This window comes from Mizuhopecten yessoensis, unplaced genomic scaffold, assembly GCF_002113885.1.
Source record: "Mizuhopecten yessoensis strain PY_sf001 unplaced genomic scaffold, ASM211388v2 scaffold716245, whole genome shotgun sequence".
In the NCBI taxonomy this organism is placed as follows: domain Eukaryota; kingdom Metazoa; phylum Mollusca; class Bivalvia; order Pectinida; family Pectinidae; genus Mizuhopecten; species Mizuhopecten yessoensis.
In genome coordinates this window covers 160163-173613 of record NW_018480020.1, presented here as the reverse complement: position 1 = coordinate 173613, position 13451 = coordinate 160163, and the positions used below count along the sequence as shown (strand labels likewise).

The 13451-nt window shown below is 40.3% G+C and overlaps 1 protein-coding gene across 1 annotated transcript in view; it reads right to left on the bottom strand.

Moving 5' to 3' along the window:
* Positions 1-319: 319 nt before the first annotated feature.
* LOC110442298 (PHD finger protein 3-like) overlaps positions 320-13451 on the bottom strand; it is a 46730-nt gene continuing 33598 nt past the window's right edge. Inside the window, exons 19-26 of the mRNA XM_021485827.1 lie at positions 12966-13184; positions 11301-11467; positions 7372-7522; positions 6591-6680; positions 5527-5722; positions 4191-4428; positions 3645-3829; positions 320-3474 (exon numbers count right to left, since the gene is read on the bottom strand). Coding sequence (XP_021341502.1) covers positions 776-3474; positions 3645-3829; positions 4191-4428; positions 5527-5722; positions 6591-6680; positions 7372-7522; positions 11301-11467; positions 12966-13184 — 3945 coding nt within the window. The 3' untranslated portion in view covers positions 320-775. The remainder of the gene's footprint in view (positions 3475-3644; positions 3830-4190; positions 4429-5526; positions 5723-6590; positions 6681-7371; positions 7523-11300; positions 11468-12965; positions 13185-13451) is intronic.

Genomic DNA, 13451 nt, shown 5'->3' with positions numbered 1-13451 from the left:
CGTCATTTCCGGGTCAGGTTCAAGTTAATCATGGCGGTAAAACTGCAAATTCCCCGAAAAAGTGCTTGATTGGATGTATTAGACGAATGATTACACAATTGATCATGATGGATTATTTAATTACAATTCAAACCGAAGCTATCGCCGCAGATCGCTGAAAAAAATAACAAAAGTAAGTGTTGAAAATCTTCATTTGAAATTTGGCGGTACCGGTAGTGCTCTGACGAAGCTTCTTCCCTTGTGTATGTTTATGTGTGTTGTGACCCATATCAGTATAGCATATGTGTGTATTTCAGACATTTGTAACGTGCCCCTGTGATCAGTCCCAGGTGAAAATCACACGTCTGCTTATTGAAATTTGATTTTCACATGGGGCCGAAGATGGTAAGGACAAAGCACCATCACTTCAACAAACACCTGCAGCTAGTCATCCAATCAAAATTACAGGTGTTGTCTTTCTTGAAGCACCAGGTTAACAGGTGCCTTGTTGTTCTAGCATGAAACAATGTCCCAATCCATATAATACACAAAAAAATCTGGGCATGACATTTGTGATAAGTTGAAGTTTCATGTTGAATTCATCAAAAGAAGCATGAACAAAGTTTTCTGGCCACATTTTTGAACACTGAGAAGCAGGATAAGCGCTTTAACATTTGTAAGTACCGATCGACATGTTGATGTAATATCAATAGGATTGACTAGATACAACGATATTTGTGACACGAGACAAGAGACATACTGAATGGTTAAAAAAAGAAAAGAACTATGACATGACTTAGTCCCAGTCATCAACACCAGGTGGTGCTGGTTGATTCCGTTGAGGACGAGGTGGCGGATGCCTTGGTCTGCCCATCTCTTTGGGTGGGTGTGGACCCCCCATAGGACTGGGCCCTAGGGGAGAGCCCATCTCCATTGGTGGCCTAATGGGCATCCCTGGTCTCTGTTGGTCAAGCATAGGCTTGGAGCCAAATGTTGACAAAGTCTTTGGTCCCTTAAGTCTGTCACTAGATGGCGGTGCATGACTAGGACTTTGGGAGGAGGATGTTAGGGGCTGAGAGGGCACAATTGGGGACATGGGGGCAACAGGTGATTGTGAGGAACTCTGACTGGGGGAATCAGTACTGTCCTCTTTTAATCTGGCTTTCTTTTGTTTTGGTTCATTTAAGTCTGTGTCCCGTGGGGCCGAGTCTGATTGTCCCTTGGAGTATTTTAAGTTTGGAGGCTGAAGCCTCATGTCCTGGTCCTCAGTTGTGGCCGGTGAGGAGGACATATCACTCTTCACCCTGTAGTCCCTATCCTCCACATTGTGAGGATGTACAAACTTCCTCATATCACTATCCTCGAGAATGTCTGATGACGTAGGCAGAGGAGGCAAGTGAGATTGTTCTTGCAGGGCAAGAGGCACCCTGGGTTGGCGTTTATGTTGGTCTGGCCATCTGTGGTCCACGTCTTCCATCATTGGTGGACTTGACATGTCGTACTCCGTCCAGGATGTTGGCCGAACACGTTCATCTTGATCCTGCATTCTTCTCATATCCTGATCCTGCGCCTGACGCAGGTCCTGATCCAGTGACCATTCTGGAGAGTCTTCGTAAGAGTCCTCTCCATCTCTCCAAGGCCCAGCCCTGCGACTGTAGTCATGCGTGGGAGCTGCATCCAGATCAAACAGACTAGGGATCCCATGTTTTGACCTGTGACCCCTCTGTGGCCTTCGTGATGATCCTCTTGGTCCCCCATGTAAGCGAGGACCACCTCTGTTTGGTCGTCGGTCTTGATGCCTTGGTGGCCCCCCTATGTTTGCATGCCTTCCTGTGTTAGGTCTAGGAGGGTGCATACCAGGTCCTGGGGGAGGCATGCCAGGTCCAGGTGGATGCATACCTGGTCCTGGTAGTGGCATGCCGGATCTAGACCGGGGCATACCAGGTCCAGGTGGTGGCATGTTGGGTCTGTGTGGAGGCATGCCAGGTCCAGGTGGGGGCAAACGCATTTCTGTAGCAGAAAATGGACCAGCCATTGTCATGGGTGGCATCTGGGCGTGGATAAGTGGTGGTCCTTGGGAGGGCATTCCTATACCTGGGAGAGGAGGCAGAGGTGGGGCGGGAACTGTCAGTGCCTGTTGTATTTTCTTAAAGGAAGCCTGGAGAATAACCATACCAACAGGGTCTGTGGCCTGTAGCATAATCTCCGGTGGAGGCTTGGGTTTCTGGTTGCCTCCTTTTCCTTTGCCTTTCTTGTCTTCATTTTCCTCCTTCTCATCATCTGGATCATGGTCTGGTGGTGGGGGTGGGGGCTCTAGCGGAAGGGGTGGTGGCATGTCTGGAGGCATATCTGGTGGTGCTTCAGGGGGTTCAGACGGGGGCATTGGCATCAGGATGGAATGACGGGGAAGCGGAAGAATGTCCTTAGCAGGCAAGGAGTCTTCATCTAAATCGAGTCCTGGGATGAAGTCAGGCTGTGAAGTATCTTCGTAGACTGGATTTGTTTTGGGTTCCACCTTACTTCCGCTCTCCTCTCCGTCGCTGTCCGAATCTCCGTAATCAAACTTGAGAAGAGACACATCAAATCCGACTCTCTTTTTCTTCTCCCCTCCACCTTTGACACGAGTGGTGATGATGCTTGGGGCAGGGTCCTGCTCTTTTGGAGCCGAGTTTCCTTCTGTTGCTGGTTTCACAACAGCTGCACTGCTACCCTTGGTGGCTTCTTTAGTTGGCGATGTGTTCACTTGCTGATTGGTTTCATCCTGCTTCAGGTTTGTTACATGGCTATAATTGCCTGGAATACTGGAAAACAGTGACTGCAGGGCTTCTGGCACCGGCTTTGGTTCCTTGTCACCTTCTTCTGGCTCTGTTGAAGATTTTTTTTCTGTTTTGTCGCCAATTTCCCCTGCCTGTTGTGTCACAGTAGTTGATGTGAGCTCTTTGCTGCCTTCAGTGGAGTTGATTGTACTGACATTAACTTGAGGAATAGAACTTGTCTTCTGTGCATCAACAGTAGGCTTGCTGCTAGTCGCCTGCGCTTTAGAAGCTGATGGTGGAGCTGCCGTTGTGGACTTTTTGTGTCCATCTGATGATAGTTGCCTGGATACGGTTGTTATGGCGCTGATGGCGGAGGTCAGAGTTGACAATGCCATGGCGGGTGTGGCACTTGGAGCCGCAGCGACTGCTTCTTTTCGCTTTCGTTTGGCCTCCAGCAGATCCTTTTGTTCCTTCACCTTTTGTGTAAGTTCCAGCAACAACATTTGTTTGTCGCGAAGTGACGTTGCCGTGGCAAGTGTTGCAACCATGATGGCTGTCATTTCTGCAGGGTTGTCACTATGGGCAATCTTTTCGATCATATGAGCAACACTGTTGCTGGATTTAGAGGCGGGGGTGGCTGGTTTACTTTCCTCTGCATTGTCGAAGCTGACATTTTCAGGGTCGTATGGGTCATCATTATCTCCATCATCGCCACCTCCAGGTGAGTAAGGAGTTTCATCTGTAACAAACCAAACACACTCTTTATAAACTACAGCTTGGATTTTGAGCAATGTGTGCATTCATGTAAAAATTAGTCCCTATAAGTATGTATAAAAGCAGACGACATTGTTAAACATTGAAAATAAAATGAGATGTTTTTCTATTTATGTTATTATCAATATATCTTACCCTCAGGAGTTTTCTCCATAGGCAGGAGTTCCCCAGAGCCATAGAACTTGACGATTGGGTCCTTGCTGTCGCTGGTGCCTGGGGTGGCGCTAGCACTACCAGGGGTGATGCTAGAGGAGGGCGTTGTAGAGGGTGTAGCAGAAAGGGGCGTGCCCTTACCACGCTGGGAACTTGTAGGCGTCAACCTAAAACCACAGATCACAGCTTTCATTGGTTGGAAATGACTTTGTGGACACATATATAAAGAACTTGCTTTACAAAACTTTTTTTGTAGTATTTTCGGAATTGCCAACATCCTAAAAATGAGGAAAATAGGCAATGCTTAAAGTTGGGAGTGTCTTCCTGACTTTGACTGCTACTTGCAATAAATGGATAAATGTGAAACTTGTTTTTGTCCTTTTGACATAAATGTGTAAATAATGGTGTTTATTTAATTCATCTTTAGATATCATTTGAATTTCTATATCCTTGCAAGATTTTTTTTGTTTATTATCAAGTTTTTTCAATCAATGGAATCAAGGCTTATTTTGCAGTTTACAGACATACCTAGGGGACGCTTTCCTCCCCTTCAATTTAGTACTAGGAGAGTAAGAATGAGGAGATGTAAATGACTCCGAGCTGGACGACTGCAGACTGTGTCGCCGCGATTCTTTATCATGCGACGACCTGGATTTCTTTGGGTCTGATGGATCGTACGGCTGTTTGGACGAGTCGCTGCCGTGTCGTTTAATCTTCTGTTTTACAATTACTGCCAGCAACATGTGAGGTCGATTGTCTTCTAAACCTGCAGTGATCAAAACTCTAGAAGTTATTCCTTCAAATCTATATCTAGTTAAAAACTCTTATGTCATAAGTTACTGGTACCATATAACAATGCTCTCATAAAGGACAATTGTTGTGTTTAAAGTAAGGAATTTTTTTCAAAAAATAACACTTATTGGGTCCTTCAAATGGTTGAAGGAGTACTTCAGAGATTTTATTGTGAGCACAGGAAAAGAAGGTATTTCCTCTTTTTGGGTCTGCTCAGAAGAACTTCAGATAATCAGTTGAGAACCAGAGATTTTGATAATACCCCAGGGCAAAAGGTAGTGCCACTTACATGGTCTATTGAAAGAAATCAGTATTGTGGTAATTTCCTACGAGGGAGAAGGAGTATGAGAAAGGCCAACTTCCCTGGACTATTTGATCGCTTCAGTAGCAAGTGATTTCCAAAGAGCAACAAGGGGGATAAATTAAACCTACTTTTATGGTCTACTGAAGGGGTTTAGTATTGTTCCTATGTTTCCTATGAGATCTTAGGGTAGAAGATGAATTCTATCAAAAGGTTTCATTACTTAAGGAATGTCCTACTGTAAAGCATAGAATGTTTGTACATATTTTCTTTTGTGGTTTCAAGATGATTTTGTGGTACAAAGCTTCATGAATATCCCCCCCCCCCCCCCCCCCCCAAAAAAAACCCAACTATAAATAGCACAAAACTTGTTATGTTTATTTTCTTGATTCAAAAGCAACCGTGAAAAAGCATGAACATTTGAGTGAACATTTCATGTTATACAGTATGACAGAACAGGGAGAAAAGGTAGTTCTGAAAGCATGGTTCATCAAAAGGCTTCAATATTTACGGAATTTCCTCCGAGAGAACAGGGAGAGAAGGTAGTTTTACATACCTAGTCCATCAAAGGGCTTCAATATTGACGGTATTTTCCTGTGATGTCAGGATGAGTTTAACATACCTGGTCCATCAAAGGGCTTCAATATTGAGGGTATTTTGTTATGTGAAGTCAGGATGAGTTTAACATAGTATTACCTGGTCCATCAAAGGGCTTCCATATTGAGGGTATTTTGCTATGTGAGGCAAGAGAGAGAAGGCTCTTTTACATACCTGGTCCATCAAAGGGCTTCAATATTGACGGTATTTTGCTATGTGATGCCAGGGGGAGAAGGTAGAAATCCTTGATGTACTTGGCACAATTTCCCACCACCCCACATCGTGATCTACTGTTAAGGTAGGAGTAGAGGTTGATGTAGGAAGTCTTCTCCTCTTCTTTCCCAGGGATGAACCGCAATATACAGATGTCCTGAAACAGATACAGCGGCATCCACTGTTTACTTCATAGCAACTTGGACAAGAAAACGTCAACAATAGTGGCAATGGGTCCCTCTGTGAGACTATAATGGGCCAATAAAATTGTTATAGATGTTCTCATTATGACATCATGCTGACTTCAAAATCATCTTCCTATTCGACACCAACATTAACCCTTTCACCTCTATGTAACTTAAGTAAACTCTACCATGCATTGATCTGGGTGAGTCCATTGTGGTCTACAGTGATGAAAGGGTTAAACACTGACACAATAACTAAACAGTATGTGACAGAAGGTTTCTTTATGTAAAATACCCCAGTATATAAAGGTTTTCAAAGAGTCCTTGATGTATTTAACTCATATACCCCTGAAGACACATTTGAACCTTTCCAACTCAAAGGTTGGAATAGTTCATTATGAAGTTTCAGGGGTGAATGGGTTAATAGGTTCAACACTCCTTTAATCTACCCAATTGGTAATTTCTGAAAGTGTCTTATAATTAGGAGCTATTACATAACTGAAGGGTCTAGAAAGTATTTTTGTCATTCTTGGGTCCAGGACTTTTCCAGCCCAGAAAGCCTGGGTCCTGACAAAGTTTCTGTAGGTCTGCTCACAATACAAATGTAAATTAACATTATTTAATTTTATGTACTAGATGAGAAAAAGCACTTTGATTATAATTAAGCACTAAATATAGCATGTTTAAGTCAATGTGGGTTTGACAAGATATGTAGTTGCTATAGATTTTTACAACATTTTTGGTTAGGTCTGCTAGTATCATTTTTTGGGTCCCAGACCTAGGACTTGAGAAATTTTAGCCCCTGACAACACGAATATAAATCATACAAACAGGCCTTACCCTTGTGCCAATCTTTTTCATCTTGGCAAGATAATCCCAGACCTGTTCTGGTGCTATTCTCCCACACACATGAATGGTATCTGGCAAATCCTGAATAAAAATAATAAAAAATAAAATTTAACATGCCATGTATGTACTTGAAACCAATATTAACTTCATTTGAGGGCACGTTGGACTTGTAGTATTTTCTGTGAATAAAACCAAGGCTGATCAACTAATGCCCCCATCTTCCCCTCAGGCACTACCACATCCATAAGTTATACGATCTGACCATGATACCAGCTAAATAAGTTAGTAGTGCTGTTACCATGAGCTTTGAAACTTGATATCAATAGAATTTATTCTTTGCGCATCAAACAGTAGAACTGAATGCCAGAAGCTGTATTTCTCATTAAACTGAATTCAGATACAAAACTATAGGAAAGATTTAAGTTTAGGGACTGCCTGATATTGTCCATCCTCGATATCCAGGGGTTACGCTCGTTTTCGCTCTCTGTACCCCTGAAATATTTCATAGCAAAATTGAAGGCTCAATGTGCAGCACCTTGTGGATTAGACGAGAAGACGAGTTTGTCTTTTGATGTACCCCAAAAGAATCTTGTGGTAGCGTAACAGTAACAATTGACAAAGCCTGGCATCGCTCCTTTGTAATCTTCTGCATGCCTTCAATTTTGCTATGACATATTCCAGGTATGCAGAGTGTAGGTGTGGTAACCCCTGGATATCGAGGATGGATATTGTCCTGATCATTTCCAGCAGTACTGAAGATGAATAAACCTACCAGTCTGACATGTGGTCCAGAGACCCGGTACGCCGTTGTGACAAACTTGGCGACGTCCTGCATGAAGATGAACCCTTTCCACAACTGAGGTCCAGACGGTGTAAACTTTGGCTTTTTCTCTAATCCCGACTGGAGAGCCGAGTCTGGTGACCTTCAAACAAGAGTTCATATAATAAAATAACTAGAGTTTTAATAATTTAATTTAGACAAGGTAGCATATTATGACTTCAATTTTGTTTGCAATACAGGGATGCACAACACATGTACTATTTACGTATGTAGTTTGGACGATAACAAGAACAGTCAGTTAACCCTTTCACCACTGTGGACCATAATGGACTTTACCAGATCAATGCATAGTAGAGTCTACTAAAGTTACAAAGTGATGAAAGGGTTAAATCACATGCCTTACATACGGCAGAATAAAGTACAAACTATATGAGAAACAAGCAAATTAAAACAAGATCAAACAAAGGGAGAGCACCAACTTATCGTGCATAGATCATACGACTACATCAAAGTAGATTGCAGATACCTGGAAGCGTTCACTAAAGCTCCGTTAGAAGAGATGAACTTAAAACAGTGATAAGTATGGAATCTCCAACATCATAAAAACCTTAATCACACAAGCAATGTATTGTTAACATGTTTAGAACAGCTTTCATCAGAAACACGATACAGATAATGTACAACCGGAAGTGCAAGGGTATTTGATTCAAGCATATCCTGGTCAGATAATGTACAACCGGAAGTGCAAGGGTATTTGATTCAACCATATCCTGGTCAGATAAGGTACAACCGGAAGTGAAAGAGTATTTTATTCAAGCAAATCCTGGTCAGATAATGAACAACCGGAAGTGCAAGAGTATTTGATTCAAGCAAATCCTGGTCAGATAATGAACAACCGGAAGTGCAAGAGTATTTGATTCAAGCAAATCCTGGTCAGATAATGTACAACCGGAAGTGAAAGAGTATTTGATTCAAGCAAATCCTGGTCAGATAATGTACAACCGGAAGTGCAAGAGTATTTGATTCAAGCAAATCCTGGTCAGATAATGTACAACCGGAAGTGCAAGAGTATTTGATTCAAGCAAATCCTGGTCAGATAATGTACAACCGGAAGTGCAAGAGTATTTGATTCAAGCAAATCCTGGTCAGATAATGTACAACCGGAAGTGCAAGAGTATTTGATTCAAGCAAATCCTGGTCAGATAATGTACAACCGGAAGTGCAAGAGTATTTGATTCAAGCAAATCCTGGTCAGATAATGTACAACCGGAAGTGCAAGAGTATTTGATTCAAGCAAATCCTGGTCAGATAATGTACAACCGGAAGTGCAAGAGTATTTGATTCAAGCAAATCCTGGTCAGATAATGTACAACCGGAAGTGCAAGAGTATTTGATTCAAGCAAATCCTGGTCAGATAATGTACAACCGGAAGTGCAAGAGTATTTGATTCAAGCAAATCCTGGTCAGATAATGTACAACCGGAAGTGCAAGAGTATTTGATTCAACCATATCTTGGTCAGATAATGTACAACCGGAAGTGCAAGAGTATTTGATTCAACCATATCTTGGTCAGATAATGTACAACCGGAAGTGCAAGAGTATTTGATTCAACCATATCTTGGTCAGATAATGTACAACTGGAAGTGCAAGAGTATTTGATTCAAGCAAATCTTGGTCTGAAGAAGGTTATGGAATTTTTGCCAATATGACCTTCTAGGGGTTAGATACATATAATTTACAATTTGTGGTTTAATTTGACTCAGTCAGGTGACCTAAAAATATTCAATGAAGATCAGCCCTGTTCATCAGGATGCACTAAAGTAAACAGTTCTTTCTTAATCAGGACTTGAAGATGAAATCCTCACTTCCATTTCAGGTGAATTTTACTCAAGAACTTTACTTTCTTTGGTAAGATAATCTGAAAGATTTGTTACTATCAATTGCCTAAGTCTAAGAGCATTTGAAAGTGTTTGTTCTATTAGGTACAAGTTCAACTCCTTATATTAGTGTTAGATTCCTTTGAGATCACTAGTACACAGGGTCTTAAAATTGTAACTCTTCGAGTTTGGTCAGTCTTAATATTTGCCTGAAATCACTGAAACACTAACCCCACAGTGACCGTAGAATCTATTATGGGTGGAGTTTTGTAGGTCTGAAAATTTTCCTAAAATCACTTAACACTTACCCCAGTAACAGTAGAATCTATTATGGGTGGAGTTTTGTCAGTCTGAATATTTTCCTAAAATCACTTAACACTTACCCCAGTAACAGTAGAATCTAGTATGGGTGGAGTTTTGTCAGTCTGAATATTTTCCTAAAATCACTTAACACTTACCCCAGTAACAGTAGAATCTACTATGGGTGGAGTTTTGTCAGTCTGAATATTTTCCTAAAATCACTTAACACTTACCCCAGTAACAGTAGAATCTAGTATGGGTGGAGTTTTGTCAGTCTGAATATTTTCCTAATATCACTTAACACTTACCCCAGTAACTGTAGAATCTACTATGGGTGGAGTTTTTTCAGTCTGAATATTTTCCTAAAATCACTTAACACTTACCCCAGTAACAGTAGAATCTACTATGGGTGGAGTTTTGTCAGTCTGAATATTTTCCTAAAATCACTTAACACTTACCCCAGTAACAGTAGAATCTACTATGGGTGGAGTTTTGTCAGTCTGAATATTTTCCTAAAATCACTTAACACTTACCCCAGTAACAGTAGAATCTACTATGGGTGAAGTTTTGTCAGTCTGAATATTTTCCTAAAATCACTTAACACTTACCCCAGTAACAGTAGAATCTAGTATGGGTGGAGTTTTGTCAGTCTGAATATTTTCCTAATATCACTTAACACTTACCCCAGTAACTGTAGAATCTACTATGGGTGGAGTTTTTTCAGTCTGAATATTTTCCTAAAATCACTTAACACTTACCCCAGTAACAGTAGAATCTACTATGGGTGAAGTTTTGTCAGTCTGAATATTTTCCTAAAATCACTTAACACTTACCCCAGTAACAGTAGAATCTAGTATGGGTGGAGTTTTGTCAGTCTGAATATTTTCCTAATATCACTTAACACTTACCCCAGTAACTGTAGAATCTACTATGGGTGGAGTTTTTTCAGTCTGAATATTTTCCTAAAATCACTTAACACTTACCCCAGTAACAGTAGAATCTACTATGGGTGAAGTTTTGTCAGTCTGAATATTTTCCTAAAATCACTTAACACTTACCCCAGTAACAGTAGAATCTAGTATGGGTGGAGTTTTGTCAGTCTGAATATTTTCCTAATATCACTTAACACTTACCCCAGTAACTGTAGAATCTACTATGGGTGGAGTTTTTTCAGTCTGAATATTTTCCTAAAATCACTTAACACTTACCCCAGTAACAGTAGAATCTACTATGGGTGGAGTTTTGTCAGTCTGAATATTTTCCTAAAATCACTTAACACTTACCCCAGTAACAGTAGAATCTACTATGGGTGGAGTTCTGTCAGTCTGAATATTTGCCTGAAATCACTAATAACACTTACCCCACAGTGACCGTAGAATCTATTACGGGTGGAGTTTTGTCAGTCTGAATATTTGCCTAAAATCACTGAAACACTTACCCCACAGTGACCGTAGAATCTACTATGGGTGGAGTTTTGTCAGTCTGAATATTTGCCTAAAATCACTTAACACTTACCCCAGTAACAGTAGAATCTACTATGGGTGGAGTTCTGTCAGTCTGAATATTTGCCTGAAATCACTTAACACTTACCCCACAGTGACCGTAGAATCTACTATGGGTGAAGTTTTGTCAGTCTGAATATTTGCCTGAAATCACTGAAACACTTACCCCAGTAACTGTAGAATCTACTATGGGTGGAGTTCTGTCAGTCTGAATATTTGCCTAAAATCACTTAACACTTACCCCACAGTGACCGTAGAATCTACTATGGGTGGAGTTTTGTCGGTCTGGATCTTCGCCTTCTGTATAGCCTTCAACACCTCTACCACCACCTGCTCAGCCTTCTTCTGTTCCTCCACAGTTTTCTTGGACGATGCTGCCTCAGATTTCTCTTCTCCTTCCTCCGATTCCTAGATATTAACAGAATTTAACCAATCATCTATCTAGAATGACACATGCAACAAATTTAACCGATCATCTATCTAGAATGACCCATGTAACAAATTTAACCAATCATCTATCTAGAATGACCCATGTAACAAATTTAACCAATCACCTATCTAGAATGACACATGCAACAAATTTAACCAATCATCTATCTAGAATGACGCATGTAACAAATTTAACCAATCATCTATCTAGAATGACGCATGTAACAAATTTAACCAATCATCTATCTAGAATGACACATGCAACAAATTCAACCGATCATCTATCTAGAATGACCCATGTAACAAATTTAACCAATCATTTTATCTAGAATGACCCATGTAAAAAATTTAACCAATCATTTATCTAGAATGACCCATGTAACAAATTTAACCAATCACCTATCTAGAATGACCCATGTAACAAATTTAACCAATCATTTTATCTAGAATGACCCATTTAACAAATTTAACCAATCATTTTATCTAGAATGACCCATTTAACAAATTTAACCAATCATTTTATCTAGAATGACCCATGTAACAAATTTAACCAATCATTTATCTAGAATGACCCACGCAACAAATTTAACCAATCGTTATATCTAGAATGACCCATGTAACAAATTTAACCAATCATTTTATCTAGAATGACCCATGTAAAAAATTTAACCAATCATTTATCTAGAATGACCCATGCAACAAGTTTAACCAATCGTTTTATCTAGAATGACCCATGTAACAAATTTAACCAATCATTTATCTAGAATGACCCATGTAACAAATTTAAACAAACATTTTATCTAGAATGACCCATGTAACAAATTTAACCAATCATTTTATCTAGAATGACCCATGCAGTGTCATTAACCATTTAAGAGTTAGTACTGGGTATTCCATATAGCTGGGATCCTTTTCAGACATCTGGGGGTTCACCTCAAAAGTTTGGAAATTAATGGGGTTATTTTAAATTTCTATGCCTTAAAAAGTAAACAGGGAGGCCATCAACCAAACCCTTCATTCTTAACCCTTTCACCACTATAGACCATAATGGACTTATCCAGATTAATGCATGGTAGAGTTAACTAAAGCTACATAGGGGTGAAAGGGCTGTTCCAGATAGCTGGGACAAGGAGACCCATTTTGTTACTTTAACCAACTCTAGTTATTGAATATTGATATGATTATTAAGCATAATAATTCTGATTTCAATGAGGTTAACTGAACACAGTTATTACAGTAAAAGTATTTAAAGTGGACATTTTTGCGGTGAGGAAATGCTTGCATTTATTGCATTGAGTAGTAAATTATACCAAAAATATCCAAATGCAAATAAATATTTGCAGATTATTTATTTGCAGATTATGACGATTACAAAAAAACAAGAAAATGTCCACAGTGTAAGAAGTCTAAAGAGTCGTCATGCAAACATTTCCAGATGTGAAAATTTGCACTTTTACAGTACTTCACGAGCCTGTACCTCTGCAGTGGGTCTGCGGCCAACCTTCACTTTTTTGGTCACCGGTTCCTGCTCGGCTGGGGGCGCTATCTTGCCGGTACAGATCTGACAGTTGAGGTCAAACAAGTGTTGTTTGTGCTGGGAAGTCGTGTCGTTGACAATCAGGTCGGACAAGATGTCCGCCTTGGGGGCATCCTCGGTGGTCGTTTCAGGCTTCTGTTTGCTTATCTCTGGCTTAGACTGAAATTCACATAAAAAACAATGTCATTAAGCATTTCCTATTATATAGATACTACATTCACTAGAGCGTGACAGTGCCTAGGGTCACCCTGAATGTAGTATTTATTTTACAATGTCATTAAGCATTTCCTATTATATAGATACTACATTCACTAGAGTGTGACAGTGCCTAGGGTTACCCTGAATGTAGTATTTATTTTACAATGTCATTAAGCATTTCCTATTATATAGATACTACATTCACTAGAGTGTGACAGTGCCTAGGGT